Source organism: Aspergillus melleus (assembly GCF_016097325.1).
Source record: "Aspergillus melleus strain CBS 546.65 chromosome Unknown contig3, whole genome shotgun sequence".
Taxonomy (NCBI): Eukaryota; Fungi; Ascomycota; class Eurotiomycetes; order Eurotiales; family Aspergillaceae; genus Aspergillus; species Aspergillus melleus.
Genome location: NW_025763372.1, coordinates 581530 through 608730, shown reverse-complemented (window position 1 = coordinate 608730; position 27201 = coordinate 581530). Strand labels below are relative to the sequence as shown.

The window sequence follows — 27201 nt, the reverse complement described above, 5'->3', positions numbered from 1 at the left end:
CAAAGGTGAAGAAAGGGGCGCTTAGAGGGGAACCTGCAGAGGGTATGGAATGAGTTAATAGACCAATAGAATCAGTCACAAAAGATAACAGGAGTCCCAGATATTCCAAGGCGATCTGAAGAGGAAAATGCCCGGAAGTTTGTGAAAAGAAAGGAGAGAAAGAGGGAAAGATGTGGGGAAAAAGGAAAAGGCGAAGTTTCGGGCGGAGAAAATGACGATCGCCGGAAGTTGAGAGTCGATGTCATCATGCAACAACTCTGATCCTCCGCTCTGTACGCCGGTTTCTTGCAGTTTACCTCCACTTTCTGGCTTAGATTGTATGAACTGAATACGAGTAAAAGAATTATATACCTATTGTACAGGATATCGCTAAAATACAAGATCGTCCAAGAATTTCCATCCTATCCCTCCTCTTCTATAGAAAGCATATAGCGAATTCAAATGTAACAGAGTTGAATATTGAAACAACAACCATGTCTATGAGACCGTCATTTCTTTTTTCATGTACGAACGCGCGCTGCGTCTGCTTCGGCTTCTTCCGTCATCGCAGGCATGAATCCCCATCCGGGACTCTTCTTGCGTCGTCCCTTGCGGTCGCCGTACTGCTCGTCGAACTTGCGAATCGCCGACAGCGACGACATATCCTCGCTGATCGATGCGCTGATCTCCTCCATTCCACGCTCGAAATGGGTCCAGGTCAAGGTGCGTCGCTCCGGGTATTGGTAGGGCTCATCGCCTTGATGCTGGGCGGCCAGCGCGTTTTCCTCTCGAACGCAGGCCAGTGCTGCGGCGACGGACAAGTTCTTCAGATCGGATCCAGAGTAAAGGGGCGTGCGACGGGCAAGCTCGGCGAGATCGACGGAACCATCGAGAGTTTCTTCCTTGAGGTGGATTTTCAAGATGGAGAGACGATCTTGCTCAGTGGGCAGATCGACCAGGAGTCGTCGAGGGAGACGTCGCAGGACAGCGTCATCCAGATCAAAGGGTCGGTTGGTAGCAACCATGATGAAGGCGGAAAGGTCGTTCATTCCGTCCCATTCGCGCAAGAACTGGTTGATCAGCTCTCGGTGGGAGGTGCGACTGCTAGCGCCAGTGCGCGAACAGAAGATGGCATCCGCCTCGTCAATGAAGACGATACAGGGGCTCAACTTCTTGGCGAGCGTGAAGATGGCCTTGACGTTCTTCTCTCCCTCTCCGACGTACATATCGTACACCTCCGAGCCGCTCACTTCCAGTACCGTAGCACCACTCTCGCGGGCGACAGCCTTGGCCAGGAGCGTTTTACCCGTACCAGGAGGTCCGTAGAGGAGAAGGCCCGGGATCTTGTCAGTGGCAAGGACACCGTAAGTAAACGCCTCCGGGCGAATGAGGGAGAGCGAAGTGAGCGTCTTCAAGGCATCGATCGTTTCGGGTGGGACGTGGACATCGTCGAAAGTTGTACGGAGACTTTTCGCATCGACCACGCCGTTGAGCAGCTTCTTCTCGTGGGTGTTGCATGTTTTCCGGAGCGAGTTGATCAGCCGCTCACGGTCATTGCCAGTCTCGGTGTGCTTCGTCTTGGGCGTCTTCTCTTGCAGCCAATCACCTCGGATGCGCTCCGTCTTTTGTATCATCTCGATCCCTTGCCGAATATGGTCGAAGCCAAAGGAATCCTCCGGTTTCAGGTTTCCAAGCGCAAGGGTGGTGGCCCAGTGCACTTGATTGTATGTCCAATAACGATCCTCTAGGCCGGAATCCTTTACAAGGGAGGCACCCAGCGGCCAATCCCTGTTCGCAAAAATGTCATCCTTCAGTGCCGAAGGGGTTTCGTGTAGTCGTGTTCGGAGCATGTCCTGCAGATGGCGGATATTGACATCGAGGGTCCGCTTCTTGCGATCGTCCGCAAAGGTCTTCTCAGCCATCTCAGAGCCCATAGCAGGGGTAACCACGAGCATCTGCGAGAATTGGTCGTCAAGCGCGCTTTGCATCAACCGCGATGAATCCGAGTCATCTTGCGCAGTAGTGCCGACAAACAAGACCCGGGATCCAGCCTTTCTCCGATCCTGGACAGCTTTTTGCAGCAATTGAATAAACCGGGCGCCTTCCCGTGTGCTTTGAATCTCGCCATGATCTTGGACCTGTACAATAATGTCGCGGGTCTGAACGGGTTTGGTGTCTTCGGTTTTGGTCGCATGTGATTCTCCCTCTTCCTCTGGGGTTGTCTTGTCTGCTTGCCGAGAAGATTTCGTAGGGGATGAAAGAAGCTCGTTGATCAGTCGAAGTCGTCTGTCCTCCGCTCGATCTTTACCACCTTGCGGCGATGCAGAACCACCAGGACCATCCATAGGGCCGTTGAAGGCAGCCACTAAAGACCGAAGGCCCGATAGGTTAGGAAGAGGTATATCCCCAGAACTTCCCCGAGGACTCTCAATGGTAATGAACTTCGGCGCGGCAAGTCCAGGTCGCAAGCTGCGTGACGGTACCGCACTGTCCATCATGTCCGCGTCATCAGATTCACCCTCCTCCACGACATCTTGCCAGGCGTCCGAAGGGGCCGGTCGATACACCTCGTAGCCCAACGATCGAATCGACGACGTCGTCCCGACATCTTCCAGGTCCTGCTCATTGCACAGCTGCGCGATATCCTGAGCATTCAGCGTAACCAGATCCGCCCCCAGATCCTGCGCCAGCCTCTTCACCACCGCATCCAAGAACAAGATCCCATCGCTGCCGGGGTACTGCAGTACCAAGTGCGACTTGCGCGCCGAAGGCTCCTTCGCGTATTTCGCCGGAGGAAGTCGTAGACCGGCCCTGGCCGAGGCACAAAGCTCCTGCCACAACGCCTCGGTCAACGCATACCGGTTTTCGTTTCCAGGCACTCCGTCCGACGACGGCGAGGATCCTCCGTTCTCATCCCCGCTGCCGCCGCCTTGCGCGACCGCCTCAGTCTCCGTCTTGTCTGTCCCCGTAACCGATGGAGCAATTTTTACCTGTTGCGGAGCCTGCGCCGCCACCGACCGCGCCTCGTCTCCATTGACTACGGTATTCCGCTCGTAGAACCAGTCAGGGACCGTAGCGACAGGCGCGGTCCACTCCTTCGCCGGCTTTCTATTCCGTAGAGCCCGACGAACGGCAGACCCGTAAGGGCTCGATTCTTTCTTCGCTCCGTCTTGCTGCTGCTGCTGTTCCGTAGCGGACGGTACAACAGGCGTCGTTGTCGGGGGGCGCTGATCCGAGGGATTTTGTTCGGAATTGACCGTTGACGAAACCCCGCTCACGTTATCAGAGGACGATTCTCCCCTTCCATGAGGATCTGAAGGTCCCGGGGCCGAGGAGCGCCAGGGCTGAGAGAGGTGGAATCGACGCGAGGCGACGACGGCGGCGGGATAACGGCGGTGCGCGACGAATCGACAGGGTCGGACGAGGGTGGTCGAGAGCAACCGGGCTTGCTGCATTGACGAATACATCCGGGGACAGGGCTAGACGCTGTCGCCGGGATGGTGATTTAGGATAGAGAGGAACAAAAGCTGATGCTGTCGGGGGGCATCAGTCGTTTGTCTGTCGTGGTAGATTGTCTTGCTGCGTTCTTCTTTCTATCCTTTTCTGGGTTTGGCTTGGCTTTTTCTGCCGTTTAGGTCACGTGGCTGTTTACCGCCTGTGATCAGGTGTTTATGCCTGAGGCTGCATCGTCCTGTGTTTCTACTTCTTCATCTCTACACCATTGCGGTTTATTAATGTGCTGCTACAGGCAGTGGATGGAAGTCCGATCGCATAATCAGCATTTTCACCGTAATTTTATATTTAGCTAGATCCGTCACCAGCGGATCCCTCTCTGCATCCCACCTCCTGTAAGGCTGTAACACGCAAAGCTACATACTAATGTACAAGTACGACACCGCTCATCCTCTATTCACCCCAGATCAGGCTACTCAAACCCTCGGCAGTACCAACCTCCCCCGCCTCTCCTACCTGAACATTGGCGACCTCTTCTCCAAGCTTACCGCTTTGAGGATCACGCTTAACGATCGCCACGTTGGACGAAGCCTGGTTACCGATAGCAACCAGGTCGCCGGCCTTGTTGATCTCAAAGGTGCGAGGGACGGTGCCGTACGAAGAGGTCAGGTCACGGTAGGTCACGGTGCCGTTGGAAGAGCGAGCCAGGGTCGACATGGAGTCGTTGGGGTCGAATCCGTGGTCCGAGCGGATGGACACGTACAGGGAAGTGCCGTCCGACTGGATGCCCGAGAGGGTGGCGCCCTCAGGCAGCTCGGAGCCGGGGTAGGGGACGAAGGACTGGGTCTCACGGAACGAAAGACATCCGTCGTCGCTGTAGGAGACGTCGAAGGCCGTGAAGTGGCCGCCGATCTCACTGACCGTGTAGAGCATGGTTTGCGAGTCCGCGCGCCGCTGGAATCTGAATTGAGGACTCTCGGACTTCCAGAAGAGGCCGTGACGGGGTCCGGCGCCGTGCGGGAATTCGATGGCCGGGCAGTCGTTCAGGGATCCCGAGGATTTGTCGATGGCGTACACGCGAATCTGATCGGCGCCAAGGTCGGGCGAGAGCAGGAAGGATCCGGTCGGGTCAAGGATGACCTGGTGGGGATGCGAGGCATCCTGCTGCGGAACGGCGCCGGGCTTGGTCAACTCGAAGTGGAAGACCTGGAGTGGCTCGACGTCGGCCTCCAAAGGAAGCGCGAAAGTGGAAAGGGCGGAGCCACCACTGCGCGATGTTAGTATGTAGAACGTTTTTGATTAGGGCCTGATGGAAGCCACGTACTAGTGCGCGATGGCGAGATACTTGGAGCCGTCATCACCGGTATAGATGATGCTGTTGACGCCGCCGCCCGGCGCGGCGCCCGTCTTGGCACCCTCGGTCAAGGAACCGTCCTCGCCGATGGAAAGAGCCGTCAGGGACCCGTTGCTGGAGGCATCGCCGGTTTCGTCGGAGCAGTAGAGAAGCTTCGACTCCGGGTCGAGGGTGATCCAGCTGGGCATGTCACCGCAGGTCTTCAACTCGGATGCGACGGACAGAGAGTACCCATCGTCGCCGCCCTCTAGGGATAGGGTGTAAACAGAACCCGAGTAATGAGTGGCATAGAGGTTGGCTGCCGAAGCCAGCGAGCAGCACAACAGGGGCAGGTAACGAAGGGACATGGTGGCGAATATGATCTCACAGAGAATTGTCGTGTCGAAAGGGGCAAGTGAAGGGAGGAGGAATCCGCGAATATATACTAGTAGCTCAGGGCTGTGGCATCCTGCACAGGGAAGATCAGGGACGGCGGCCGTCAGCCTGAAATGAGATTAAGTCGGAATGGATCTGCAATTATGATACATCCAACAAGGGTATTCGAGGGGGCGAGGACCCAAGGCTGGCTCAGCGGTCACCCCACGCTAGCCAATGATTGCGGGGATATGGCAATTTCAATCAAATCGCGGGCACTCTGAACTTATGACGGCGTTTTAAAAAGCGAAGAAGTCAAGCAGTTGTCCACGTCGATCTTGCGGGGACTCCCTCATTCGGGTATCTCCACGACTAGAGTCCGAACCGTATGGAGAAAACCCCGTGGAATGAGATTGTCTGGGCGGTGAGTCTATGACACTGACACCACCCGTATACCGTTGCGTACTTTCATTGTTGTTGAGCTGGTTTCATCACGAAATGAAGGACAGAGTAATGTACCGTTGAGATGGACAGGCGCGTGCAAGGCTGGACGCCCTACAAGGGTTGCCGGAACATAGGAGGCTTAGGGGTAGATCATCTAGTTGGACAACATTCCGATGGGCGGTTCAAGGCAAATGGGGCGGGAAGGAATGTGCGCAGTCCATCGTGCCTCGACTTTTGACTGAACAGAGTAGTTTGTGGTTAGTTGTAGGAATTGGAAGGCAACTGGAATGGGGGCGAGGCAGACGGTCGGGCCAAACAAACCTTGGCATAAGCCAGAGTTGCCAGGCTATACATGCTGACTCAGATTATGCGTCTTATGCGCAGCTTGCCCGTTTCAGCGCAGTAGGACTACTCCTTCCATAGGGAATCAGGTTGACCACCAGGCCATGACGTACTTGGATTCCTGAGCATATTCAACTCCGTGAAATACCCTGCCATTACCTGCTTCGAGTAAAAGCACAGGCTGTCTCTCAGATTTGTGGAGCAAAAAAAATGCACCGACCCACCAACGTGGTTGGTGGCAGTGAAGTGGATAGAGTCCTGTGTTTACGAATTACTCGCTAGGGAAACATTGCGGAATCAGAGAACTAAGAATACCTGCAGCATCACCAGGCAGTGCAAGAATAAGAATAGCATTTTGCATACCAATCAGATGGTCGGTCTCTACCGGGATATTTCTCACTTGTAATCTGTAGGAAAATGATCTTATGATCGACATGAGACAGCCTTATCCACCTGTGTCATGTACTGTGTATGCAGCAGCGTTGAATTAATACCCGACTATAATTATCTCAGTCTGTTTATGGCGGAGGATTCTGTGCATGAATTCACTCTTCATATCACACCTTCAACTCGTATTCAGAAAAGGGCTGGTAATGGCCACAGAACACGAGAGGCACCAACGGGCATTAATTGGCTGGTTAAGACCTTTTCCCAGGCCAAAGTAAAAGTTGCCGCTAGCCGACAACTGCCAGTTGCCCCTGATTCTGTTGTTGGAAGGTACAGTAGTACCTGTGCATCCTATACAATGTTTGCTTTCTCCTCAGGCACCACACCACTTCCACCACTTTCACTCCAACCGATCTGATCCTCCTCCCACAGACTAGACTGTAAATTAATCACCTCTGTGACCCTGGATTCTATATAATTAGAAGCAGCCTGTGGAGAGCAGCCGCGTGGCAGACCAACCGCATCCGTCGCACTCCACCGGTTCTCCCCGGGCCCAATCAGGCTCAGCCCTAGTCAAACATCGAAAGATGGAAAAATGTATCCTCCGTTGCCCTGTGCTGTGCTCTGCTGTGCCTGTGCCTGTGCCTTTTTTGCCTTTGGATTTTTTTGGGTTTGCTTCTTCCCATAATAGTAATGCGTGGGTCAGGTTATTGACCATCACTCAGACCATCCAGCCAACTTTTTTTTTTGCCTTCTCCCTTTCTTTTCACCCTCTGTCGCTCTTTTCGCCCTTCCGCCCTCTCACTCATTTTAAATGCCAAAATCTCTCCCACCACTTTAATTCGCTCGGTTGAACAACCTCAATTACCATGCGGTTATCCGTGTTGATCACCCTGGCGCTCTGCTCCGTGGGTTACGCCCGCCTGGAGCAACCCACCAGCTTCACCCGACTCCCATCTCCTACCACCACCTTGCTGGACGATCCTTCTCCAGTCCCCAACGATCTTCCGGTTGATTCCGAGGAATTATATCACGGGCGATGGTTCCAAAAACGAGCGACGGACGACGCTGCTGCTGCTGCTGCTGCGGCTGCCAAAACTGACGACGCCGACGCTGCCGCAGCCGCCGACACGAAGGCTGACACGGCAGCTGCAGACACAGCGGCCGCAGATAAAGCGACGACGGCAGAGCCTGCAACGACCGCGGAACCCGCCACCACGGCAGAGCCGGCGACCACCGAAGCCAAAACCACGGCGGAGCCCACCACCGCCGAAGCAACCACCACCGAGGAGCCCACCACCACCGAACAGCCTACCACCACTGCCGAACCTACCACCACTGCCGAACCTACCACTACCTCCGCCGAGAGCACCACCTCGACCACCTCCGAAACCACCCAGACGACGACCAGCAGCGCCTCCACCACTTCCTCCACGACATCCAGCACCTCTTCCTCCACCTCTAGCACGTCATCCACCGCCTCCACCAGCTCCAGCGACTTCGACCTCGAAGAATGGAACCACAACGGTATGGTTGCCGCCATCGCGGTCGCTAGTGTTGTGGGCGCCATCTTCATTGGCACTATCGGTTGGTACTGTCTTGCCAGCCGCATCACCAGAATGTTCGAAAAGACTCCGCCGGCGCCGGAAGCTGCGGCTGCGGCCACAGCGGAAGGGGGAGCGAGCGCATCCGCCTATTCGATGGTGCCGTTGGTCGAAGGCAACAATCGCTCAACCAGCGAGGTCAAATTCGATCGTGACTCGATGCTGTTCGCGCCGAATTCATCGCGCACGGATCTGGAGTCTGTGATGCACAATAACACGAGACGTCAGACGATGCTGTCGGCGGACGGGTCGGGGCCTTCGAGCGGACCGCGCGGGTCGGTCGCGTCGCAGAGTATGCCCAGGATGATCTAACGTTGAATATCGAGTCAGATTAGAGGACGTTTCTTTTTTGGTTTTTTCTTTTGCTCATATCATTTGGAATATCTTGTCGGAATCTATACATATACTTACCTATCTATCCATGAACTAACACCTGGCCTGCCGACTTGATTCTGGACGGACGGCCTAGAGACGGGTGACGCGATGTGAATTTGGCATTGGATGAGGAGTTGGATTTTTCATCTCGTTAAGCTGGACAGCTTGAGCATTGCGTTTGCATTGCATGTGTACACACTATATGATGTTAATAAATCCCTGCAGACCGACCTGGATCAGGTCTCGGGGTCAATGAACAGAAATCGAAGGTATTGAAATTTTATCACGTTCCCGGAGGGACGAAGTGCCTTTTATATCCCGACCTGCCGACAAGCGCGGTACATGTGAGAAGTCACATGCAAGCCACCTTTGTATATCAATGTGAAGGGTCTTTTTTTCTGGATTTATTCGGCACTGGTAATCTAGATGTTCTGCTTAGGCATGGGAATCTCCCCTCTTCTTACTAAAGCTATTAACTGTTAGAAAAATGGCCCACATCCAGGCGCATGACATTCTATATCACTGCTTCTATCCAACTGAAGCCACTCTTCCGAGTAACATACTACACTACATACAAACGAACAATACCCACAGACCATCCTATCGATGTAAACCATCCAAGTCCAGCTTTCAGCTTGCACCAGGAGGAATCACATTACTCTGTAATCCCAAAACCAACACATCCCGCATAGTCTCCATACTCTTCGTCCTGATCTCCGCAAAGCTCTCGGGACAATAAAACGCCGTATGACACGTCAACACCAACCTGCCTACCAACCAGTCTTCATTCCGCCGATACGCCCGTATCAGTGAATGCACCCGCTCCTCGGGGATCGGTTCCTCCGGCAAAACATCCAGCCCGGCGCCGGCCAAAACCCCCGTTCTCAACGCCTCCTCCACCGCGTCGAGTTGTAACACTTCGCCGCGGGCTGTGTTCACGAGTATCGATCCGCGCGGCATCAGCGAGACGAGATCGGAGCCGATCATGTCCCGTGTTTCGTGTGTGCATGCGCAGTGGATGCTCAGGGTTGTGCTGCGCCGGAAGAGCTCTCGGATGTCGGTTACGCGCTCGATGTCGAGCGTCTTGTCGTAGCCGTTCGGGACGTACGGGTCGTAGAAGAGGACGCGCCAGCCGAATGCTTTTGCGCGGAGCGCTGCGGCTGTTCCGATTCGGCCGAGGCCTAGCACTCCGTAGGTTGTGTCTCGGATGCGGGAGACCAGCGGCGTGTCGACTACCATCCAGGGCTCGACGTGTGGTTCGCGTTGGAGGTCGTGGTGGAGGAGGATGCCGCGGCGGAGGGAGAGGGCTAGGCCGAGGGCGTGGTCGGCGATTTCTGCTGTGCCGTAGTCTAGATGGTTGGGGGTGTTAGTCGGACCTTGGGCTGGTTGTACAAGGATTTAGGTATCTGGGAGGTATGTGGAAGTGGACGAACCGGGAACGTTGCACACTGTTACGTTTCGCTGGGCCAGTGCAACTCGATCTAGTCGATCGTAACCGACTCCCATTCTCACGATGCTGCAAACGAATTGAATTAGACATTGAACTGGGTTTCGATGGCAGTCCTGGAGTTTGCATCTTACACTTTAAGCTTTGGAAAGAGCTGCACATCTTCTGCCGTGAAGTACATCTTCAACGTTAGGATGCCGTCTACTTCTCGTCGCAACTCCTCGGGGATTGTAGTCCATGGCTTGGGTGTAGCAGTGCCTGTCGGGAACAGGTCCAGTTGAAGATACTTGATTTTGCGGGTTTGCGGAATCCGGGCATCCTTCAGAATTTGTTGCTCGACTGCATCGTCCTGGAAGAAGTCAGATGGCACGAGGAATTGGTGATATAAGAGTTGGATGAACGAACAGGATATAGCCCATCCGCCTGGATGATCAACAATTCCTCTGAACTAGAGAGATCGGACATGATATATTGCGAATCAGAAAATACCTATCTGAAGTTGAATCGCAGGCTAGATCATGAGCCCGAAGCAGGAAAATCCATCATAATCAGTAACCCCAAGCCGTCATCTTACCCCTCTTTGGCGAACCCCGTGGGGTATACTGTCCATCCCACGCGGCTTTAACGCCGGAGCCGTGCCGGACAGTCGGAGCACGTCCGGGGCTTCGGTGCCAATTCCCCCGTCCCCGGTTGCCCTCCGAATGTTTAGTTAAAGGACACGCGAAGAATTAGTACAGAATGAGGAGATTCCCGGTCGAAGTGTGTGGCAATTGAACGATTTGGGACTAGGAAATCGTGCATGGACGGGACAATAGGTTCAGCTCCAATACGGTGGCAGATTGTATAGATCTGGTTAATGTAATCCATTCAAATAATTGAAATTGGACACGCCGAATCCTTGATAAACTGCCCGAGAGGAGTATTCGTCTATCGTATTTCCTCCTGTGTGTAGTATAGAGCACAACCTATCTATTCCATACTCCCTGTCGACTCTCTCAGACCTTCGTCGCCTCAACAATGCCATCGCCAGCCTCGTCGATGGGATCCCAAATTTTGACTACCCTTAGACCAGCCGCCTCTAGCAGCGTCTGCCACTGCTGTCGAGTCCGCTCCATACCAGCATTAAATGCCATCATCGTCATATCTAGTTGGCCCTGGAAATGCGGCGCTCCTTGCTCCAACACGAGCATCTCATGCAGCAAAAGCTTCGAATATCTCGGCGTCATCGCTGCCGCCACCCGGTTAAGAATCTGCAGACAATACAAGTCCGGCCAGTCATGTAGGATATGATGGTAGAAATAGACTCGTGCACCTGGACTAGTTAGGCCTGTACATCCATACAGGGAGTCCCAAGGACTTACCAGGAACAGGCTGCTCCGTGAAGAAATCATACGGAACCTTTTGAATCGTCGGATCTAGGTCCAAGGTATCAGTAACAGCTTCTAAATCCTCCAACACTAGCTGCCCCGTGTTTGGGAATCTTTCCTGAACCGCGATCAAATCATGGCCTTTGCCTGCGCCGACATCCACAATCAAGGCTGTATTCGGGTCCGCTCCGTTCAAGATTCGTTCCTGCACGGGATACCAGTCCACCCAATACTTCCGGGCGCCCATGGTATTTCCCATGAAGAGGTTGAAGTCTTTCAAAAGGGAAGGCAAGGACGTGATTCGTTCGAACGTCGTCTGTTCGGTCTGAAAGGCACGCCGGACTAGACCATCTTTCGAGTCAACGGGACAGGAATGGCCTCTCTCCAGGAAGTATTCAGGAGCACTTTGTATTGCCGGTACGATCAATCCGAATCTAGGGATCCAACATTAGACCTCAAAAGGTGAATAAGGATGTAGAATGCATAACGAACACCATTCGATGACCCGCTGCGATTTCTTCCTTGGCCATGGCCTGTGTGATGCGCGTTGCTTGCCATGTTCGGACTGCGGTTTCTTCCACAAAATAAATGGCGGATAAAGAACGCAGGATACGAACTGTTTTGGCCTTGTTAAGCGAAGCACAAGCCAGACGTGAGAGAAACCATACCAATCAACAGCTCCTCGGCTCCCGACAACTCGGCTAGTCTGGTCGAAGTGACAGGTCCATGTTGCAGGATGAGCGAAAAGAGATTCATATCGACGGCGATTCGCGCACTGGCGGCTATCATGGGCTTCTCAGGGAGTTAGCACAGCTCGCAGACTAATTGTTGAATGTGATGGGCCTCAAGGACGATGCTATACCGAGAAAACCATATCGACGGCAACATTTTCTGGATCGTCCAGCTGGACTGTCAGCGCTTTGCTGATCTGCAAGCATTCTCGTTTCGCCTCGAAGTCTTGGTTATTGTCAAGTCTTGAGGCAAGATGCGATAGTCGAGTTATGAGGTTGATAGATTCTTCATTCTCCTGTATGGAACCCATGTTTGGTAGGTAGCTGTGTCAAGGACGCTGTGCTAACAGAGTCGGAAGTCTGTGTAACACCAAAATGATAGAGTTGTTCTTCTATACGACCTAAGTCGAACCATGTAGACAAGATGATGTGCAGTATTCATAACATGGACAACAGTGGATACCTCAACCGCTGAACAGTGCGGCTTTATTATCTAGATTTTGGGTTCTCTCAAAACAAGGATCATGGGTGCATAAAAGATGTCATATGCCATCGGGACCCAACAACCGCACAAGATTGCAGTAGGTGAGGGGTATAATGTGGTTGAAAAAGCAGGATGGAAAAGTGACGTTCCAAGATCCCTGAAGCTTTTGAGTTTAACAAAGCGCTGTTGTTGGGATATTCATGGCTCTATGCTCAATTTGCCTTTCCCTCTTCTCTAAAGTTGCTTTCTTTTTGTCTCCTTACTTCCATTTTCGTTTCGGTTTCCATTTTTCATTCTGTAAATTCTATTTCCTTTCTGGCACCCTGAATATATTATCGCATCTTACATTTCTACTACCGCTAGTGGAAAGCAACAAGTAGACACAAGTACGGGGCCATTGGATCTGCAATGTGCAGCAACCTAAATTAGCCAATTGCATATAAATCCTGATATCTGCTGGCCGTATAGTTCATTCCGCTGTAAACCGGATCGGCCAAGTCCGAGAAGCGTTAAGCTTCTACATCCCTGTCCAATTACGTGGCGGGGCCCTTGTCTTTGTCTCCTGGATTCCGGCTTCTCTCATCCCACATTGATTCTGGCGGCGAACTTCAAGTTTGCATACGTGAAGTGAATAAGCGGACAAGGCCCTGGCACTACGTCAATCCGCATACATCATACTTCAAAGTTTCTTCAACCCCCTCCCTCACCCATGCTGCGCCTACTACTCCGGCTGGCTATCACATTCTTCGGCCTCAGCCTTGCCACCCAAATACCTCTCCTATCCTCAGACCCAAACACAGATGATTTTCGCGTCATCCGCAGCACCCAATTCCCAGACCAGTCGGTGCGCATCCGCCAGCAGAACGAGTCCATCTGCGCTGCCGGCTCCGCCCAATACACCGGCTGGCTGGACATTGGCCCCAAACATATCTTCTTCTGGTACTTCGAGAGCCAGAATGACCCTCTAACTGACCCCCTGACTCTCTGGATGACCGGCGGGCCCGGCGATTCCAGCATGATCGGCCTATTCCAGGAGATCGGGCCTTGTCTCGTCAATGAGCATGGTAACGGCACCTACCATAATCCGTGGGCATGGTCGCGGAATTCGTCGCTGCTGTTTGTCGACCAGCCGGTCGATACGGGCTTTTCGTATATTGACGAGGGAGTCGAATTGCCGGTGGATTCAGCGGAAGCAGCGGTCGACATGCATCGATTTCTTCAGTTGTTTGTGTCTGAGGTTTTCCCGCATTTGTCAACCGTGCCGGTGCATCTTTCGGGGGAGTCGTATGCAGTAAGTCCTATTCTACTCTTTACCTTCTTACATCTCGATCCGTAATCTGATCCCTCTCTCAGGGGAAATATATCCCACACCTCGGCGCCCAGATAATCCAGCAGAACCAGCTCCATCCCGACCATCCCCAGATCAACCTGCAGTCATGTCTAGTCGGGAACGGCTTCATGTCCCCGAGAGACTCATTCTACGGATACTGGGAAACCCTCTGCACCACGAATCCAGGCGTCCCTGAGCCCGTATTCAACAAAACTCGATGCGACATCATGGCCGCGGACATGCCGCGCTGCATGCAGGTCTCTGATTTCTGCGTGAGAAACCCAGACCCGGCGATCTGTCATGCTGCGCTGAAGGTCTGCTACGAGGGCGTGGTGGGTTGGTACGATGATGAAGCCGGTGCTGGGGGACGGAACAGATTTGATAGTAAGTTTCCCCTCATGCATCAGTCTTCACCTCGCTTTCCGATTCTTTGATTTGACTGAAAGAGCCTTCGGGTAAATAGTCACGGCGCCATGCGAGATCGACGAGATGTGCTACATTCAATCCGCGCGCATCGAGACATATCTGAACACTCCCGCTGTGTGGAATGCGCTCTCTCCTCCCGCCCAGATAAAAGAGTACAAGTTCGTCGCGCAGTCCGTTATCGACGCATTCGATACCTCCTCTGACGGCATGACCTCTACGTCTGATCTGGTTGTCTTTCTGCTGAACCATGGAGTCGACTTTTTGGCTTACCAAGGAAATCTGGATCTCGCGTGCAATACGGCGGGGAATCGACGGTGGGCGGATTCGGTCATTTGGAAGGGACAGGCGGAGTTCACGGCGAAGGGAATGAGACCGTGGATGACTTTTGTTGAGGACGGGAGGAAAGAGACAGTTGGGCTCATGAAGGAGGTGAATGTGCAGGTTGGTGATGGGCGGTCGAGGTTTGCGTTTGTGACTGTTGATGAGTCGGGGCATTTGGTGAGTTTACTCTGTTCCCAAGGAAGGTTAAGAATATGCTAACGGGTTAATGATGATAGCTTCCTCAGGATCGACCTGACGTGGCGCTTGATATGATGATCAGGTGGATCTCAGGGGAATCTTTCGCATAGAGGCAGGTACAAGCTAGACAATCTCTGTGTCGATTTGCTATAGCACTATCATCATGGAAAAGCCCTCAGCACCTTCCCTTTCTGCAGCTCAATATAGGCGTGCTTCTCTATCATCAAACATGAATGATGACGTTCATTGTGCCTTGGATCGCTTTCAAACTTGAGGCCGATTCTAACGTACAGATATACTGTCGCCTGCCCTGCCCTTCAATTGACGTCCCTGCATTTAGAAGCAGCTGAAGCATATCAATGCGGCCATACCCTGCGGCGCCCTCCAATGCGGTTCTCCCATAAAAAGGGGGGGCCGTCTGCATTGACATCTGCGCCCTTATCCAGAAGCTTGCGGGCTATTCCAATGTAGCCTTCGTTAGCTGCAAATTGTAGTGCTGTAGCCCCGCCTTCGTATAACCCGGGGTTTAGTTAGCTACTGTATCGGATCAGCCGGTACCTGTTAGTGCAAAGACGGCAATCGTACTTGTGGGGATTCAAGCGGCCCCGGATGCGGAGTACGCCGTATAGCACGCTCCGAGATTTCTTCGAAGATTCTCCTATGCCGCCGTGGACACACTAATAGTTTCTCCGAAGTAGCAAGGCGTAACTCGGGATGGTAATCTGCAGTCGCGGAGACCCCGCACTTCTCCGCGCTTCGGAATAGCTGCCCCAGATGTTCTGGAAGGGTAAGAGATCAACATGGGGTCGGATCTAAGCCAGTACAATTACATATCCATACAATAGCAAGAAGTATATATATTGGTAGCGATTACTTCAAACAAGAGTAAATGATCATTCAATAGCACGTACACTTCACCGAGTCTTCTCCCGTCAGGTACGATGTTCTCTATCATTTGTTATGCACTGGCCTTTGGGGCATCTACCTTCGGTGCTGTGTCTGCTGAGAGCTATACGGAGCTCTATCGTCCGCAGTACCATTTTACCCCAGCTAAGAATTGGATGAACGATCCGAATGGCCTAATCTTTCACCATGGAACCTACCACCTATTCTACCAATACAACCCGGGAGGAGATACCTGGGGAGCGATGTCCTGGGGCCATGCAACAAGCTCCGACTTGGTCCACTGGAAACATCAACCAGTTGCCCTTCAGGCCCGTGGCTACCCCGATAATATTACGGAGATGTATTTTTCGGGGACGGTTGTAGCCGATACTTCCAATTCGAGTGGGTTTGGGTCCAATGGCACTATTCCTCTGGTTGCCATGTATACTTCTATGGTGAGCAGTCATCTGGACAGGGGACGAAGAAGGGTATACGCTAACTCATTTTACCAGTACCCTCAGGCACAAACCTTACCTAGCGGAAAGTCCGTGGAAGCCAATCAGCAAGCACAGTCTATTGCTTACAGCCTTGATGATGGCATGACTTGGACAACCTATGATGCTGAAAATCCGGTAATCTTAGACCCTCCTGCCGATTACGCAGACCAGATTCTGGAATTCCGGGACCCAAGCGTGTTCTGGCACGATGCCTCCGGTAAATGGGTTGCGGTGGTCGCTTTAGCAAAACTGCACAAGTTGGTCATCTACACGTCAACGGACCTCAAGGAGTGGACGCATGCCAGTGAATTCGGCCCGGCAAATGCTGTTGGGGGCGTATGGGAATGTCCCAGTCTCTTTCCTCTTCCTGTGGATGGAGATGACGAAAATTTGAAATGGGTTGTCCAACTCGGCCTCAACCCAGGAGGACCGCCAGGTACCACTGGTTCAGGGACCCAGTATTTTGTGGGAGAATTTGATGGGACTAGCTTCACCCCGGACCCTAGGAGTGTGCAGCAGACAAACTGGATGGATTGGGGCCCTGATTTCTACGCAGCTCTGAGCTTTTCCGGGCTCCCCGTCGCTGACCGGATCGACATTGCCTGGATGAGCAACTGGCAATATGCCGCCGCAATCCCTACCAACCCGTGGCGGAGCGCCAATACTATCCCTAGACGATTGTCGCTGCGCACCTTGAATGGAACAGCAACGCTCGTGCAGGAACCCATTGTACAGAAGCGAAACAGTTACCCGAGACATTGGAGCTCCGTACCAGCGGGTGTCACCAAGCTGAACATGACAGGGAGGGCCCTGGACACAACCCTGAGCTTTTCAGAGTCGGCGTCAAGTGAATTTGGTCTAATCCTCCGCGCCTCGGAGGACATGAAGGAACAGACCCGTGTTGGCTACAACTTCTCCAGCAAGCAGGTCTTTGTGGACCGGACAAAGTCCGGAGAGTCTGGTTTTGAAGGCACGTTCCCGGATGTGTACTATGCGCCACTGGCTCCTAGCGAGGGCAACATCACGCTGCGTGTGCTGGTTGATTGGTCCTCGGTAGAAGTCTTTGCGGGGGCAGGGGAAGCCGTTATAACTGCTCAGATATTCCCCAAAAATGACTCCGTGGGTGTTCATCTCTTCTCAACTGGCGGGCGAACTAGCGGGGTCGAACTCAAGGCACATCAAGTTCCGTCTGCTTGGAACAATTAAGGAGAACAAGGTCGCCGAGGCTCAAGATAGTGTTTCAGCTGTTGCTGTCTTTCCGTCAATGCTATGTAGTAACTAGGACTGGGATTCTCCTGCCACACCTGGCTATTACCGACGCTTTCTTGCTTCCTGCCCTAGTCCGTAGAAATTATGCCTATCTAGCTTGAACCAGTTACGCCGCCCATCACGGCGAATATATCAGCAGAACATTGCCGAAAGCCATACTTCCCATAAGTCGTTTAACACCGGCACTCAGTAGAACGATAAAGTCACAGCCGGCTTAGATCATCTGCGAGACGGCTCTATCAAATTCGTCCTATACTTGGCTTGCAATTCTACATACACCATTAAAATGCAACATCTTTGAGGACCTTAGCCGACCTGTTATACTTCGTAGCCGAGATCGCCATGCGGAAGATGCTCCAGGGGTGCACTCTGTCGGTGAGGGACAGTCTGAATGGTGGTTTAGAGTATGCTCCCATCGTTGCTGCTGAATGAGCGACACTTAGAAGATGTGCTCCCGGAACGATTACAGTTCCTCGACGAAGGGCTGGAAGCTATCTCCTCCTGGATCTCGTCGATTATACATTTGCAACCCTCGTTAGGTATACACTTGTAAGGAAAATGCCGACTCGGACACAGCACAACTTATTATTTTGAATTACTCTATGCTGTTCGAGACGCCGGAAGAGCACAGCAGTATGAATTCATTTGAGTACTACCTCTCCCATACTAGTCAAATCGGGCAACTATTACCGCATTCACAAGCCACATAATAAGAAGTAGATGCTCGCCATCCCTTCGCCCGCCCCACCGAAGAGTCATTGATGCAACACAACAAACGTGTCGGAGCCCCGAGGTACAGGTCCTCTTCACAGATTCGATTATAATGCCACATCATAAGACTCATATTTTCTCTTCGTGTTCCCCTGTCACACACTTCTCGCTATTCTTCGCTGAACTCGCATCTCGTATCTGCGTGAAAGTGATGCTTGGGGTCCAACCAACACTATGCCGTGCCGACTTGACTTCGCTATAGAGCTCATCCACCTCCTCTAGAGTCAAACCCTTGGTTTCATAGATCATGAAATAGACAAACACTATGCAGAGGAAACAGCAGCCGGACCAAATAAAGAAGATCTTGGACTGCAGGTTTGCGTTTCCGGGGCCATAGTTGACGAGATAAGGCGTGGAGTATCCCAATGCCCAATTGATGATCCAGTTGGTGGCAGTAGTCATCGATAGAGATTTGGCTCTGATTTTAAGGGGGAATATCTCTCCGGTAACGACCCTAGATGGGTGGTTAGACGCTTCTTGGGGGGGGTTTGTGCTGGAGTGGAGTACTTACCACGCGACTGGGCCCCATGAAGCAGCGAAGAAGAATATGAAGAGACAGATGAAGGCAATTGCTGCTTTCTGTGCCCCATCATTATGCACGATAATATTACCCATACTATCCTGTCCAGTGGTGGTAGTCCCGAGAATAGCCACCAGTAGCTGCGAAACGAACATCCCAACCGCGCCCGCCAGTAACACTGGACGCCGACCCCACTTGTCAATGGCATAGAGACCCGGGATAGTAGAGCCAACGTTGACGCAGTTGATGATCAGGTTGATCACGAATTCATTGTCGTAGCCCGAGTTCTTGAAAAACTGCGTGCCGTAGTAAATGATGAAGTTAATACCCGTAAGCTGCTGCAGCCCCTGCAGCAGGCAGCCTGTCAGAAGGCGTATCCCGACATTCCCCCGGAAGCAGTCAATATAGCTTGAGCCCCCGAGACTGGTCTCATAGTCGTGGTTGGCCTGGATCTCGGCCAACTCGGTCTGGACTGCAGCATTGTCCCCGGGCAAACGACGCAGTCTGGCGAGGCTTTTCGTGGCGGCTTCCCTCTTACCATTCTTGATCAGGTACCGAGGGGTCTCGGGCAGGATCAAGACTCCGCCGACCAGGATAATGGACCAGGCAAACTGAACGGCAATCGGAATGCGGTAGGACCCGGAATCGTCCCGCATATGAGTGGCATTGTTGACCACCGAGGCCAACAGTAGACCGATGGTAATTGCCCACTGATAGGAACCCACGATAAACCCACGGATCCATTTGGGAGCCGTCTCAGACTGATAGAGCGGGACTGTACAGTACGGGGCAGTTAGCATTGGTTCATCATGCTCCACTTTGGCTTTATGGATAGCAGCACAGACCTAAAGCAGATATCAGTCCAACCCCAAACCCAGCCAGGAATCGACCAGCAAGGAAGGGTGGAATGGAAGTTGCGGCGGTCTGCAATACGACACCCACGACAAAGACGCCATTGGACGCAATCAGTCCCCAACGGCGGCCGATGAAGTCACCCATGGGCGCAGCACCCAGCGAACCAAAGAACGTCCCCGCGGAAAGGATAGACACTATCGCAGCAGACTGGCTGGCCGTGACGTTCAGCTGGCCGGTACTGTCTCTGTAGCCCGTTGAGAAAGTCTCGGCCCAGTACGGCATGGCCAGAATGCCGCTGATTGTGCCGGTGTCATACCTGCAACGACGATCAGTTCAAATACGGCTTGTCTGGCAAAAGATCCCATCCTACCCGAATAAAATTCCGCCGAACGCGACGAAACCACTAATCAGAATGGCCGGCCACGTTCTGCCCTCCGTTCCGGTGGGCTTTTGCAGTGAGAAACCCATGGAGAGTACTGATCGGTGTAACGCAGAGAAGAGGTCCGTCGAATGCTGATAGTGACCACAGTGTGCTGTTACTTCTCTTCTCTCTCTCTCTCTCGTCTCGTTCAGAACTGTGAAGATGCTATGGTGGATACTGTAAATGTTGTTTAGTTTATGGGAATCGGTACTTATAGGGCCCTCGCTAGAAGAGAAGAAGGTTATACCTTCGAGAGGATAGTTCCCATTATGCCGTAAGGGTCGAATACATATCCCCAAGCCGACCTAACGGCCATTCCTCGGATCAATCGCAATCAGGAGCAAGTCAAGCGTTCGATACGATGCGGGGTTGGCGGAGGGACTGGGGTCTCTCCGCGCTGGTGGATGTCTTGCAACGCTACCGAGCGAAAGGAGTGATAGTATGACACTCCTATCACCTATATCGTTTTTAGAGTCACCCCTGTCTCGCTAATTACCCCGGAACGGCGTAAACAGTCCTTCAGGGTGAGTCTAGTCACCGGAATAGTACTGTTTCCATTAAGGAACTTGAACCGGACGGTCTACGCCCTAGTATTGAGCAAAGAGTTATTGCTGTGTTGATGATATCCAGGTTTGGCTAACCATATCCGTTCATTCCTCGTATCAAGATCCCATAGCGCTTACCACTCGAGATTTCGCAGGAGCCTGCTTTTACCCCTTGGGGTAGAGCCAGCCAAAAGGTCCAAGACCTACATTGCGTGCATCAGTAAGGACTGCGCTTGTGATTGGAGCGCAAACATGGCTTGGCTGTTGGCCCTGGCTGAGAATACTTCCATACACCGGGGTCACCGCACTGCTTCTCTCAGAATACCACGAGGCTAACGGGGGAACTTCGGAGGTTTTGCCACCGCGAGACTTTCCTTGCACGGAGTCTGGAAGAGGCTAGATTCGCCAACTTGATAGAGTTCCGCGAGGACTAGGGGAGCGCTGTCCTCCGAGTCTGGAGTACGGGGCTCCACGGGGCCATCGGCTTCTCGGGCACGGGGAGTGGGAAGAGTGGGACCCCCCAAGAACGCCTCCACGGGGAATTTTCGGCGTTGATCGTCTGCCACCTCTTCATCTCACGGGCCGAAGGGGCTCGAGTCTCACGCGGAGATGCCGCCATTGCACGTTGTATGCCGGAAGGCTGTCCTCCGTTCCCTGTCCTAGTTGAAACCGCAACGCCACATCAACCCAACATATGCCCAAGGTGATGAAGGGAAAGGATCTTCTTCATACGACCACTCGCGGAGGCCCCGCATCTCTCCGCGATGCCAGGCTGACGCTCTCGGGATACTGTAGACCGGAGACCCTGGGTAAAGGATCATCAAGGGTGTTTTGAGTCCCCGCAGTACTACCATGCCGCATCCCCATGGGGTTGGGTGTTCAGACCCTGTCGGCCCTTGCAATCTCCCGGTTCAACAGGGGGCACGTACTGTAGTCACTTAACGGGAATCGCTATTCTACGGTAATGTACACAAGTAGTCTACACAATTCATCCGTTTGAGGTATACTTTGATGTATATCGAAATATATCCAAAGCGGGGGTCGGTGGTCTTCAGGAGACCGCGACATCCTGGTAGGTAGGAGGAATCTATCACTGCACAATTCATCCATTTGAGGTATATACTGATGTATATCATAATATATCCAAAGCGTGCGTCGGTGGGCTTCAGGAGCCCGCAGTATCCTGGTAGGTAGGGGGAATCGATCAGGCCTTCCTGGTGAAGAGATTTATAGATATATAAACCAGCTCTCCTCACGGTGGGAACAATGCCTTCACACTCCTGTCACTGTCATCCATTACAGAGACCAGAAACATCAACAATTCTTCTCCCGTCTTTTTTCTTTGCCCTGTCACCCTCAAGATGCTCCTGCGCAACTTCCATTACGCGATGGCGTTGCTGTGCCTGGGCTCCGTGTCGGTTACTAAGGCGCAGTCTGATGACTACCGTCCAGTGTACCACTTTACGCCCGATAAGAACTGGATGAATGAGCCAAATGGCTTGATCAAGATCGGATCGACGTGGCACCTCTTCTATCAGCACAATCCCACGGCCAATGTGTGGGGGAATCTCAACTGGGGTCACGCAACGAGCACTGACTTGATGCACTGGACCCACGAAGCTCTCGCTATCACGCACGAGAATGGCGTCGAAGCTTTCACGGGTACGGCCTATTATGATAGGAAAAATACGTCTGGCCTCGGCACCTCTGCAAATGCGCCCTACCTGGCTTGGTACACTGGCTATACCACGGAGGGTCAAAAGCAGGACCAGCGCCTAGCCTTCAGTGTTGACGACGGGGCGACCTGGACCAAATTCGAAGACAACCCCATTATATCCACCGACCAGGAAGCACCTCATGATATAACGCGTGGATTGGAGACTCGAGACCCAAAGGTCTTCTTCCATGACCCCTCGGGCAAATGGGTCATGGTTCTTTCCCACGGCGGACAGAACAAACTGTCGTTCTGGACGTCTCCCGATACCAAGAAGTGGACATGGCAGAGTGACCTGAAGTCATCCTCGGTCGGAGGCCTGTCATCCGGTATAACAGGGTGGGAAGTCCCCGACATGTTTCAACTTCCTGTTGATGGCACCGGAGAGACCACATGGGTCTTGATAATGACACCTGCCCAGGGATCCCCTGCGGGGGGCAATGGCGTGTTGGCATTCACCGGGTCCTTCGACGGGAAGGCCTTCACTGCGGACGCCGTCAGCAACTCCACCCTGTGGCTGGATTATGGGCGGGATTTCGACGGCGCGTTGAGCTGGGTCAACGTGCCTGCGTCCGACGGCCGGCGAATTATCGCATCCGTCATGAACAGCTACGGCTCCAACCCGCCCACAACCACCTGGAAGGGCATGCTCTCGTTTCCCCGGACACTGTCGCTCAAGAAAATCGGCACTCAGCAATTCTTTGTTCAGCTGCCAATCGCAGAGTTGGATACCATTGGCACTACCGTTCTACAGGTCCAGAACCAGACCCTTACTCCTGGCCAAACCTTGTTGTCGTCTGTCAAGGGAACTGCTCTCGATGTTCGACTTGCTTTTCGCCCTGCTGCTGGCTCGGTTCTGTCCCTGGTTGTCCGTAAGGGTGAATCCGAGGGGACTGTCATCAAATACACCCAGTCAACTTCCACCCTCTCGGTTGACCGCACCGCGAGCGGTGATATCTCCTATGATCCGGCCGCAGGAGGCGTGCATAAGGCCAAGTTGCAGGTAGACAATACTGGAATTGTTCACATCAGGGCGTTGGTTGATACTTGTTCTGTGGAGGTCTTCGGCGGGCAGGGAGAGGCGGTCATCTCAGACCTGATTTTCCCCAGTGATAGCTCTGACGGCCTGGCCTTGGAGGTGACTGGAGGGAATGCTATGCTGCAGTCAGTGGAGGTAAGGAAGGTGTCCCTCGGGTAAAGACTGGGAACGCGTGGACCAGTTGATCACCTTTCAACTTTCAGCACCGTTCATGGGGAACATTGGAAGGGCAGCATACGTATGTCATATTAAGCAGCGCGGGGAATTTGGTTTTGGACCACCATGTGTGGAGACAACAATGAATGCAGTTTACAATTTAGGAGACATTAGCACTGTGGTTTAAACACGTTCTTTTCTCAGTAAAATACAACCTGAATAGCGAGACTTGGAGTCTCGCGGAGACCTGGGACTACTCCGCGATGAATGCCAGGATTAGCCTTGGCGCGGCAGCAGCAAGAGCTGTATATAAACTGCTGGTCAGCAATAAGATCGGGGTCGACTGCAGCACAGAAAATAAGTCAAAGGTAAACTCCAAACATGCGAGTCCATTGCTGCATTTTACACTGAACTGCATCAGTGATCTTTGTGCATCCGGGTCTCTTTCCGCGACGGGCTTATGCCATGTAGTCTATCAAAATGTACCTAGACGCTTTGTGCTCTACTCACACCAGACACGCAACCTGGCCAGATTTGTCTATGGCCTAGAACACTTTAGCAATCCTGGCACATCGGTAGTTGCAAAGCAGAAACCGAGGAGTCCTATCTTTGAGGAAGGGGAGGTTTGGGACGGTTTGTCAACTACTCGGGGCTTGTAGGAAACTCCATTTCAGCATTGAGAAGTTTTGGAAGTAGCTCGCGTGTTAACAACCACTATTGTTTAATTAAGCTTATCGTGGGATAGTATTTACAGCCCAGCCTCTGAAACCCGTTTTTCTAGGACACCTTGTAGCATCATCAAGGATGCGCTCTTTTGCACTGTTGCTCGATCGGCTCGTCCGGATGCTTGAATAGATTGATACAACCGAGGCGAACAGAGTCCTCTCAAACATGGGGCCTTTGCTGCAGTCAACGCGGCCACGGAAGTGATGAAAATACTATATTCCCAGATCAGTCTAGCCTTGTACAAGGCTCAGAAAAGAGAACCCACCTCACAAAGACTGTCCAGCTGTTCACTCGGCAGTCATGGAATGCTGCAATAATACTCGGTGCCAGCAGCACGTAAGAATCGAGGAATCGCTTGCAATGGTCCAGAAGACTGTTGGAAACAGATCCATCCTGCATTGCATGATAGACGGCCGGCCAGAATATAGAAAGCCTACAGCAGTAGTACTGGACGCGCAGGAAGTTCGATAGAGGACAGGATGGTATGTTGATCAGTCCCAACGGCTGAGACACGTCGCCCTTCTCAAAACGGTTGATTTCGGGTAGGTAACGATACCATTCCTCGAGCTGGTTTTCTAACTCCAAGGCGATATTTGGTGCGTAGACGTATTTTCCAGTGGCCGTCAACTGGACAGCTGTGTTGCATCGATGCAGCATACGCCTCATAGCAATCTCCGCCAGGAAATAGGATCGTGTCTTTTCCCCGCCTGTATCGGTGCATGCTGCACCACCTGGGGGAACGGGTGCTGCAGTTCCTGATGAAGTGCTCTCTGGCGGAAACTGCCATACCTGCTGGCATAGTGGCAATGGGACATGCTCGTCCAAACACCATATGCCACTCCTGGGAGCATCGAACTGGGCAGCAAGTTCGCTGGATTAGAATCAGTTATGAACCACACATTGATAGCTTAGACCACCAACTTTTCGAGTAGCAGTGCCGCCCAATATGCTCGCCGAGTTTGTTCCACGATATTGGGATCATCCCCTTCCAGCCCACTAGAGCAAGTGTATCAGCTTTGCTTCTCAGCAGTTCGAAGAGAGCGAATCACCTTTTGAAGATGGTCTGGATCTTTGACGATGCAATCAAACAATAGTCATGTGCTTGACAAGGCTTTAGTAGACAAGAATAATACAAACTAATCAACATTAAGCATTGCACACTGCGTACGCTGCATTCGGAGACAATGTTTGGTAACGAGGCAAGAGCGGTTTCAAAATATGGCGTGCTTGAGCTTGCTTCGTTTTCCTCTATGACAAGGCCGATCGCTGCCACAAGAAGGGCAAGGCATGTTTCCGACGAAGGAAGCAAGCAGCCGGAGAGCAGCCGGAAGTACTCATCCGAATATTCCGAGGGAAGAATGGGATACCAGATGTGCACGCGCGCAGAGAATGCAGCCAATGCGCTAATGCCATCTCATTAGTTGCCAATCCGTGAACCAATCTAGCCCGACGTACTTCACTGTGTCTTGATGACGAACGATAAGCATGCGGGTACCTGGGTTCACGTGGCTTTTGGACTCGGTAGTCAGTTCCCCTTGTACCAGAATCTGGGTAAAGTTTGCATCGAGTCCAAGCATTTTCATAATAGATGAGTTACCGAGCAGCTTGGAAGGCAGATCAAACGGCGAGTCTTCTTCGTTGACCAGGTTTCCATATTCGGTTCTCGATTGTGCTGGAAGCACCAACCTGATCAGCTGATCTAGACGGTTATTCAGAGCATACAACTCTTCCTCAACACTGGTTTCAGTTGTCAGTGCTGTCTAGGTAAGTCAGGGGGCGGAGTTAGCAGTCGCATACCGACTGGGGGGCTCCAGCGGCGGCTCCTGGTAGATGCAGACCACGCCGTGAGTTTGGCAATAGCGGCATGCCGGTCTTTGCGAATCACATTTAGTCCTCCGTGCCCTACATGCGTCGCATGCCAGAGTCGTGCGTTTCCTCTTTGTTGCGCGGTGGTCTTGCATCGTTGCTGGTAAGAAGTATCAGTCGCGGAGGGCGACGTGTCCTCCGCCCGGACTTCGAAACCCCGCCGGTGATTACAAAAGCACCTCTACCCTAAGTCTAGACAGGAGACTAAGCATTTAAACACGTCGAATCGCCCCAGTCCATCTGGGACCACACATTTGTGGCTTGTACAAATATGCCGCAATTCCCTACAACAAGTCCGGCGTGGCCATGATGGAGATCCACAATGCTCTGGGCCTCAATCTTACCATATGCCAACCGCGGAGCAGCTCGAGGACTCCGCGAAACCCCCTAGGAAAATATCCACCCCCAGACTCTGTCATTCTTCACGGTGGAACTAATTTAATACCTTAGCGTAGCCGCGCTTACAACTACGTCTGTCGCCAGTCAGGATGCAAGGGCTTTTACCCTGCCACGCCCGCGAATGCTTGGCACGATGACTGAACAGTACAGACCCCCCCCTCCCAACAAGACGCTGCTGCGGCTGACTTGTGGCCAGACTCGACTATACCGTTATCAGTCCCGAGAAGAAATGGCGAATGCTTCGTTCTCAGTGGCGATTTGCTCTCTGGGGTGAGTGCGCGGACCACCAAAAGCCTCCACGTTCTCTCACCTCGTCAGCACTGTGGGTTTCCAGCGGCGTTGCCATGCAAGGCTTCGATCTCGTTGCCGGAGGTCAATTGGCCGCATTGCCCGCATTCCAGAAGCAGTTCGGTATCCTGCAGCCGTCGGGGGACTACCTCATCCCGGCGCGGTACCTTTCGGCCTGGAGCTCGATTGCCCCGGCTTGCGAGATCGCGGCCACCTTTGTCGTTGTTCTCTCCCTGGAGAGGTTTGGTCGCAAGCCGGGGATCTTGGTCGCCATGGTGATATCTGTTGCCGGTGTCCTCTTGCAACAGTTGGCGACGGATTGGCAAACACACCTAGCTGGTAGGGGGGTCAATGGTCCGTGAAGCTCTTGCGACGCCATTCTCAATCTGACCACAACCTAGGAATTGCTATCGGTATCATGTTTACTATATCCCCCCTCTGGATTGGCGAGACATGCCGGCCGGAGCTACGAGGCTTTTTTCTCTGTTTCTTTAATACTAGCATCGTCCTTGGTCAGTTTGCAATGTGCGTATTTCGTTTCCCTTGAGACTGTGGCTGCTGCTGCTAAGCCGCTGAAAAGTGTCGTGGTATCTAAGGGAGCCAGCCATATTACTGGAAGATGGTAAGGTTGGACCTAAAATACTTCCAGCATTT

The 27201-nt window shown here is 52.7% G+C and overlaps 13 protein-coding genes across 13 annotated transcripts; 5 read left to right on the top strand and 8 right to left on the bottom strand.

Annotated features, from left to right (window-relative positions):
• Positions 1-500: 500 nt before the first annotated feature.
• LDX57_005218 (ATP-binding protein) lies at positions 501-3434 on the bottom strand (the record flags this gene model as incomplete). The annotated part of the gene is made up of 1 exon (XM_046086897.1): positions 501-3434. One exon carries the CDS (start codon positions 3432-3434, stop codon positions 501-503), a length of 2934 nt encoding a protein of 977 aa, XP_045942863.1.
• A 451-nt stretch (positions 3435-3885) lies between these two features.
• LDX57_005217 (lactonase family protein) lies at positions 3886-5133 on the bottom strand (the record flags this gene model as incomplete). Its single annotated transcript, XM_046086896.1, has 2 exons — positions 3886-4699; positions 4757-5133. The coding sequence occupies 2 exons, from the start codon at positions 5131-5133 to the stop codon at positions 3886-3888; spliced, it is 1191 nt and encodes a 396-aa protein (XP_045942862.1).
• Positions 5134-7182: 2049 nt separating this feature from the next.
• On the top strand, positions 7183-8229 carry LDX57_005216 (uncharacterized protein; the record flags this gene model as incomplete). Its single annotated transcript, XM_046086895.1, has 1 exon — positions 7183-8229. The coding sequence occupies one exon, from the start codon at positions 7183-7185 to the stop codon at positions 8227-8229; it is 1047 nt and encodes a 348-aa protein (XP_045942861.1).
• A 693-nt stretch (positions 8230-8922) lies between these two features.
• Positions 8923-9531, bottom strand: LDX57_005215 (uncharacterized protein; the record flags this gene model as incomplete). The annotated part of the gene is made up of 1 exon (XM_046086894.1): positions 8923-9531. The coding sequence occupies one exon, from the start codon at positions 9529-9531 to the stop codon at positions 8923-8925; it is 609 nt and encodes a 202-aa protein (XP_045942860.1).
• A 338-nt stretch (positions 9532-9869) lies between these two features.
• LDX57_005214 (uncharacterized protein) lies at positions 9870-10204 on the bottom strand (the record flags this gene model as incomplete). The annotated part of the gene is made up of 2 exons (XM_046086893.1): positions 9870-10088; positions 10145-10204. 2 exons carry the CDS (start codon positions 10202-10204, stop codon positions 9870-9872), a joined length of 279 nt encoding a protein of 92 aa, XP_045942859.1.
• A 263-nt stretch (positions 10205-10467) lies between these two features.
• LDX57_005213 (uncharacterized protein) lies at positions 10468-10929 on the bottom strand (the record flags this gene model as incomplete). The annotated part of the gene is made up of 2 exons (XM_046086892.1): positions 10468-10524; positions 10741-10929. 2 exons carry the CDS (start codon positions 10927-10929, stop codon positions 10468-10470), a joined length of 246 nt encoding a protein of 81 aa, XP_045942858.1.
• Positions 10930-11056: 127 nt separating this feature from the next.
• LDX57_005212 (uncharacterized protein) lies at positions 11057-11365 on the bottom strand (the record flags this gene model as incomplete). Its single annotated transcript, XM_046086891.1, has 1 exon — positions 11057-11365. One exon carries the CDS (start codon positions 11363-11365, stop codon positions 11057-11059), a length of 309 nt encoding a protein of 102 aa, XP_045942857.1.
• Positions 11366-12804: 1439 nt separating this feature from the next.
• cp8 (putative carboxypeptidase Y) lies at positions 12805-14706 on the top strand (the record flags this gene model as incomplete). Its single annotated transcript, XM_046086890.1, has 4 exons — positions 12805-13612; positions 13675-14035; positions 14115-14575; positions 14635-14706. The coding sequence occupies exons 1-4, from the start codon at positions 13031-13033 to the stop codon at positions 14704-14706; spliced, it is 1476 nt and encodes a 491-aa protein (XP_045942856.1). The 5' UTR covers positions 12805-13030.
• Positions 14707-15537: 831 nt separating this feature from the next.
• On the top strand, positions 15538-17184 carry LDX57_005210 (glycoside hydrolase family 32 protein; the record flags this gene model as incomplete). Its single annotated transcript, XM_046086889.1, has 2 exons — positions 15538-15936; positions 15994-17184. The coding sequence occupies 2 exons, from the start codon at positions 15538-15540 to the stop codon at positions 17182-17184; spliced, it is 1590 nt and encodes a 529-aa protein (XP_045942855.1).
• A 903-nt stretch (positions 17185-18087) lies between these two features.
• Positions 18088-20089, bottom strand: LDX57_005209 (sugar porter family MFS transporter; the record flags this gene model as incomplete). The annotated part of the gene is made up of 4 exons (XM_046086888.1): positions 19764-20089; positions 19384-19709; positions 18530-19313; positions 18088-18472 (listed from the first exon to the last, which is right to left on the bottom strand). The coding sequence occupies exons 1-4, from the start codon at positions 19859-19861 to the stop codon at positions 18088-18090; spliced, it is 1593 nt and encodes a 530-aa protein (XP_045942854.1). The 5' UTR covers positions 19862-20089.
• Positions 20090-20723: 634 nt separating this feature from the next.
• On the top strand, positions 20724-23271 carry INU2 (glycoside hydrolase family 32 protein; the record flags this gene model as incomplete). The annotated part of the gene is made up of 1 exon (XM_046086887.1): positions 20724-23271. Exon 1 carries the CDS (start codon positions 21721-21723, stop codon positions 23269-23271), a length of 1551 nt encoding a protein of 516 aa, XP_045942853.1. The 5' UTR covers positions 20724-21720.
• Positions 23272-24016: 745 nt separating this feature from the next.
• LDX57_005207 (putative C6 transcription factor) lies at positions 24017-25955 on the bottom strand (the record flags this gene model as incomplete). Its single annotated transcript, XM_046086886.1, has 6 exons — positions 24017-24206; positions 24260-24865; positions 24916-24990; positions 25044-25397; positions 25450-25731; positions 25792-25955. 6 exons carry the CDS (start codon positions 25953-25955, stop codon positions 24017-24019), a joined length of 1671 nt encoding a protein of 556 aa, XP_045942852.1.
• Positions 25956-26495: 540 nt separating this feature from the next.
• On the top strand, positions 26496-27116 carry LDX57_005206 (uncharacterized protein; the record flags this gene model as incomplete). The annotated part of the gene is made up of 2 exons (XM_046086885.1): positions 26496-26901; positions 26949-27116. The coding sequence occupies 2 exons, from the start codon at positions 26496-26498 to the stop codon at positions 27092-27094; spliced, it is 552 nt and encodes a 183-aa protein (XP_045942851.1). The 3' UTR covers positions 27095-27116.
• Between the last annotated feature and the right edge of the window lie 85 nt (positions 27117-27201).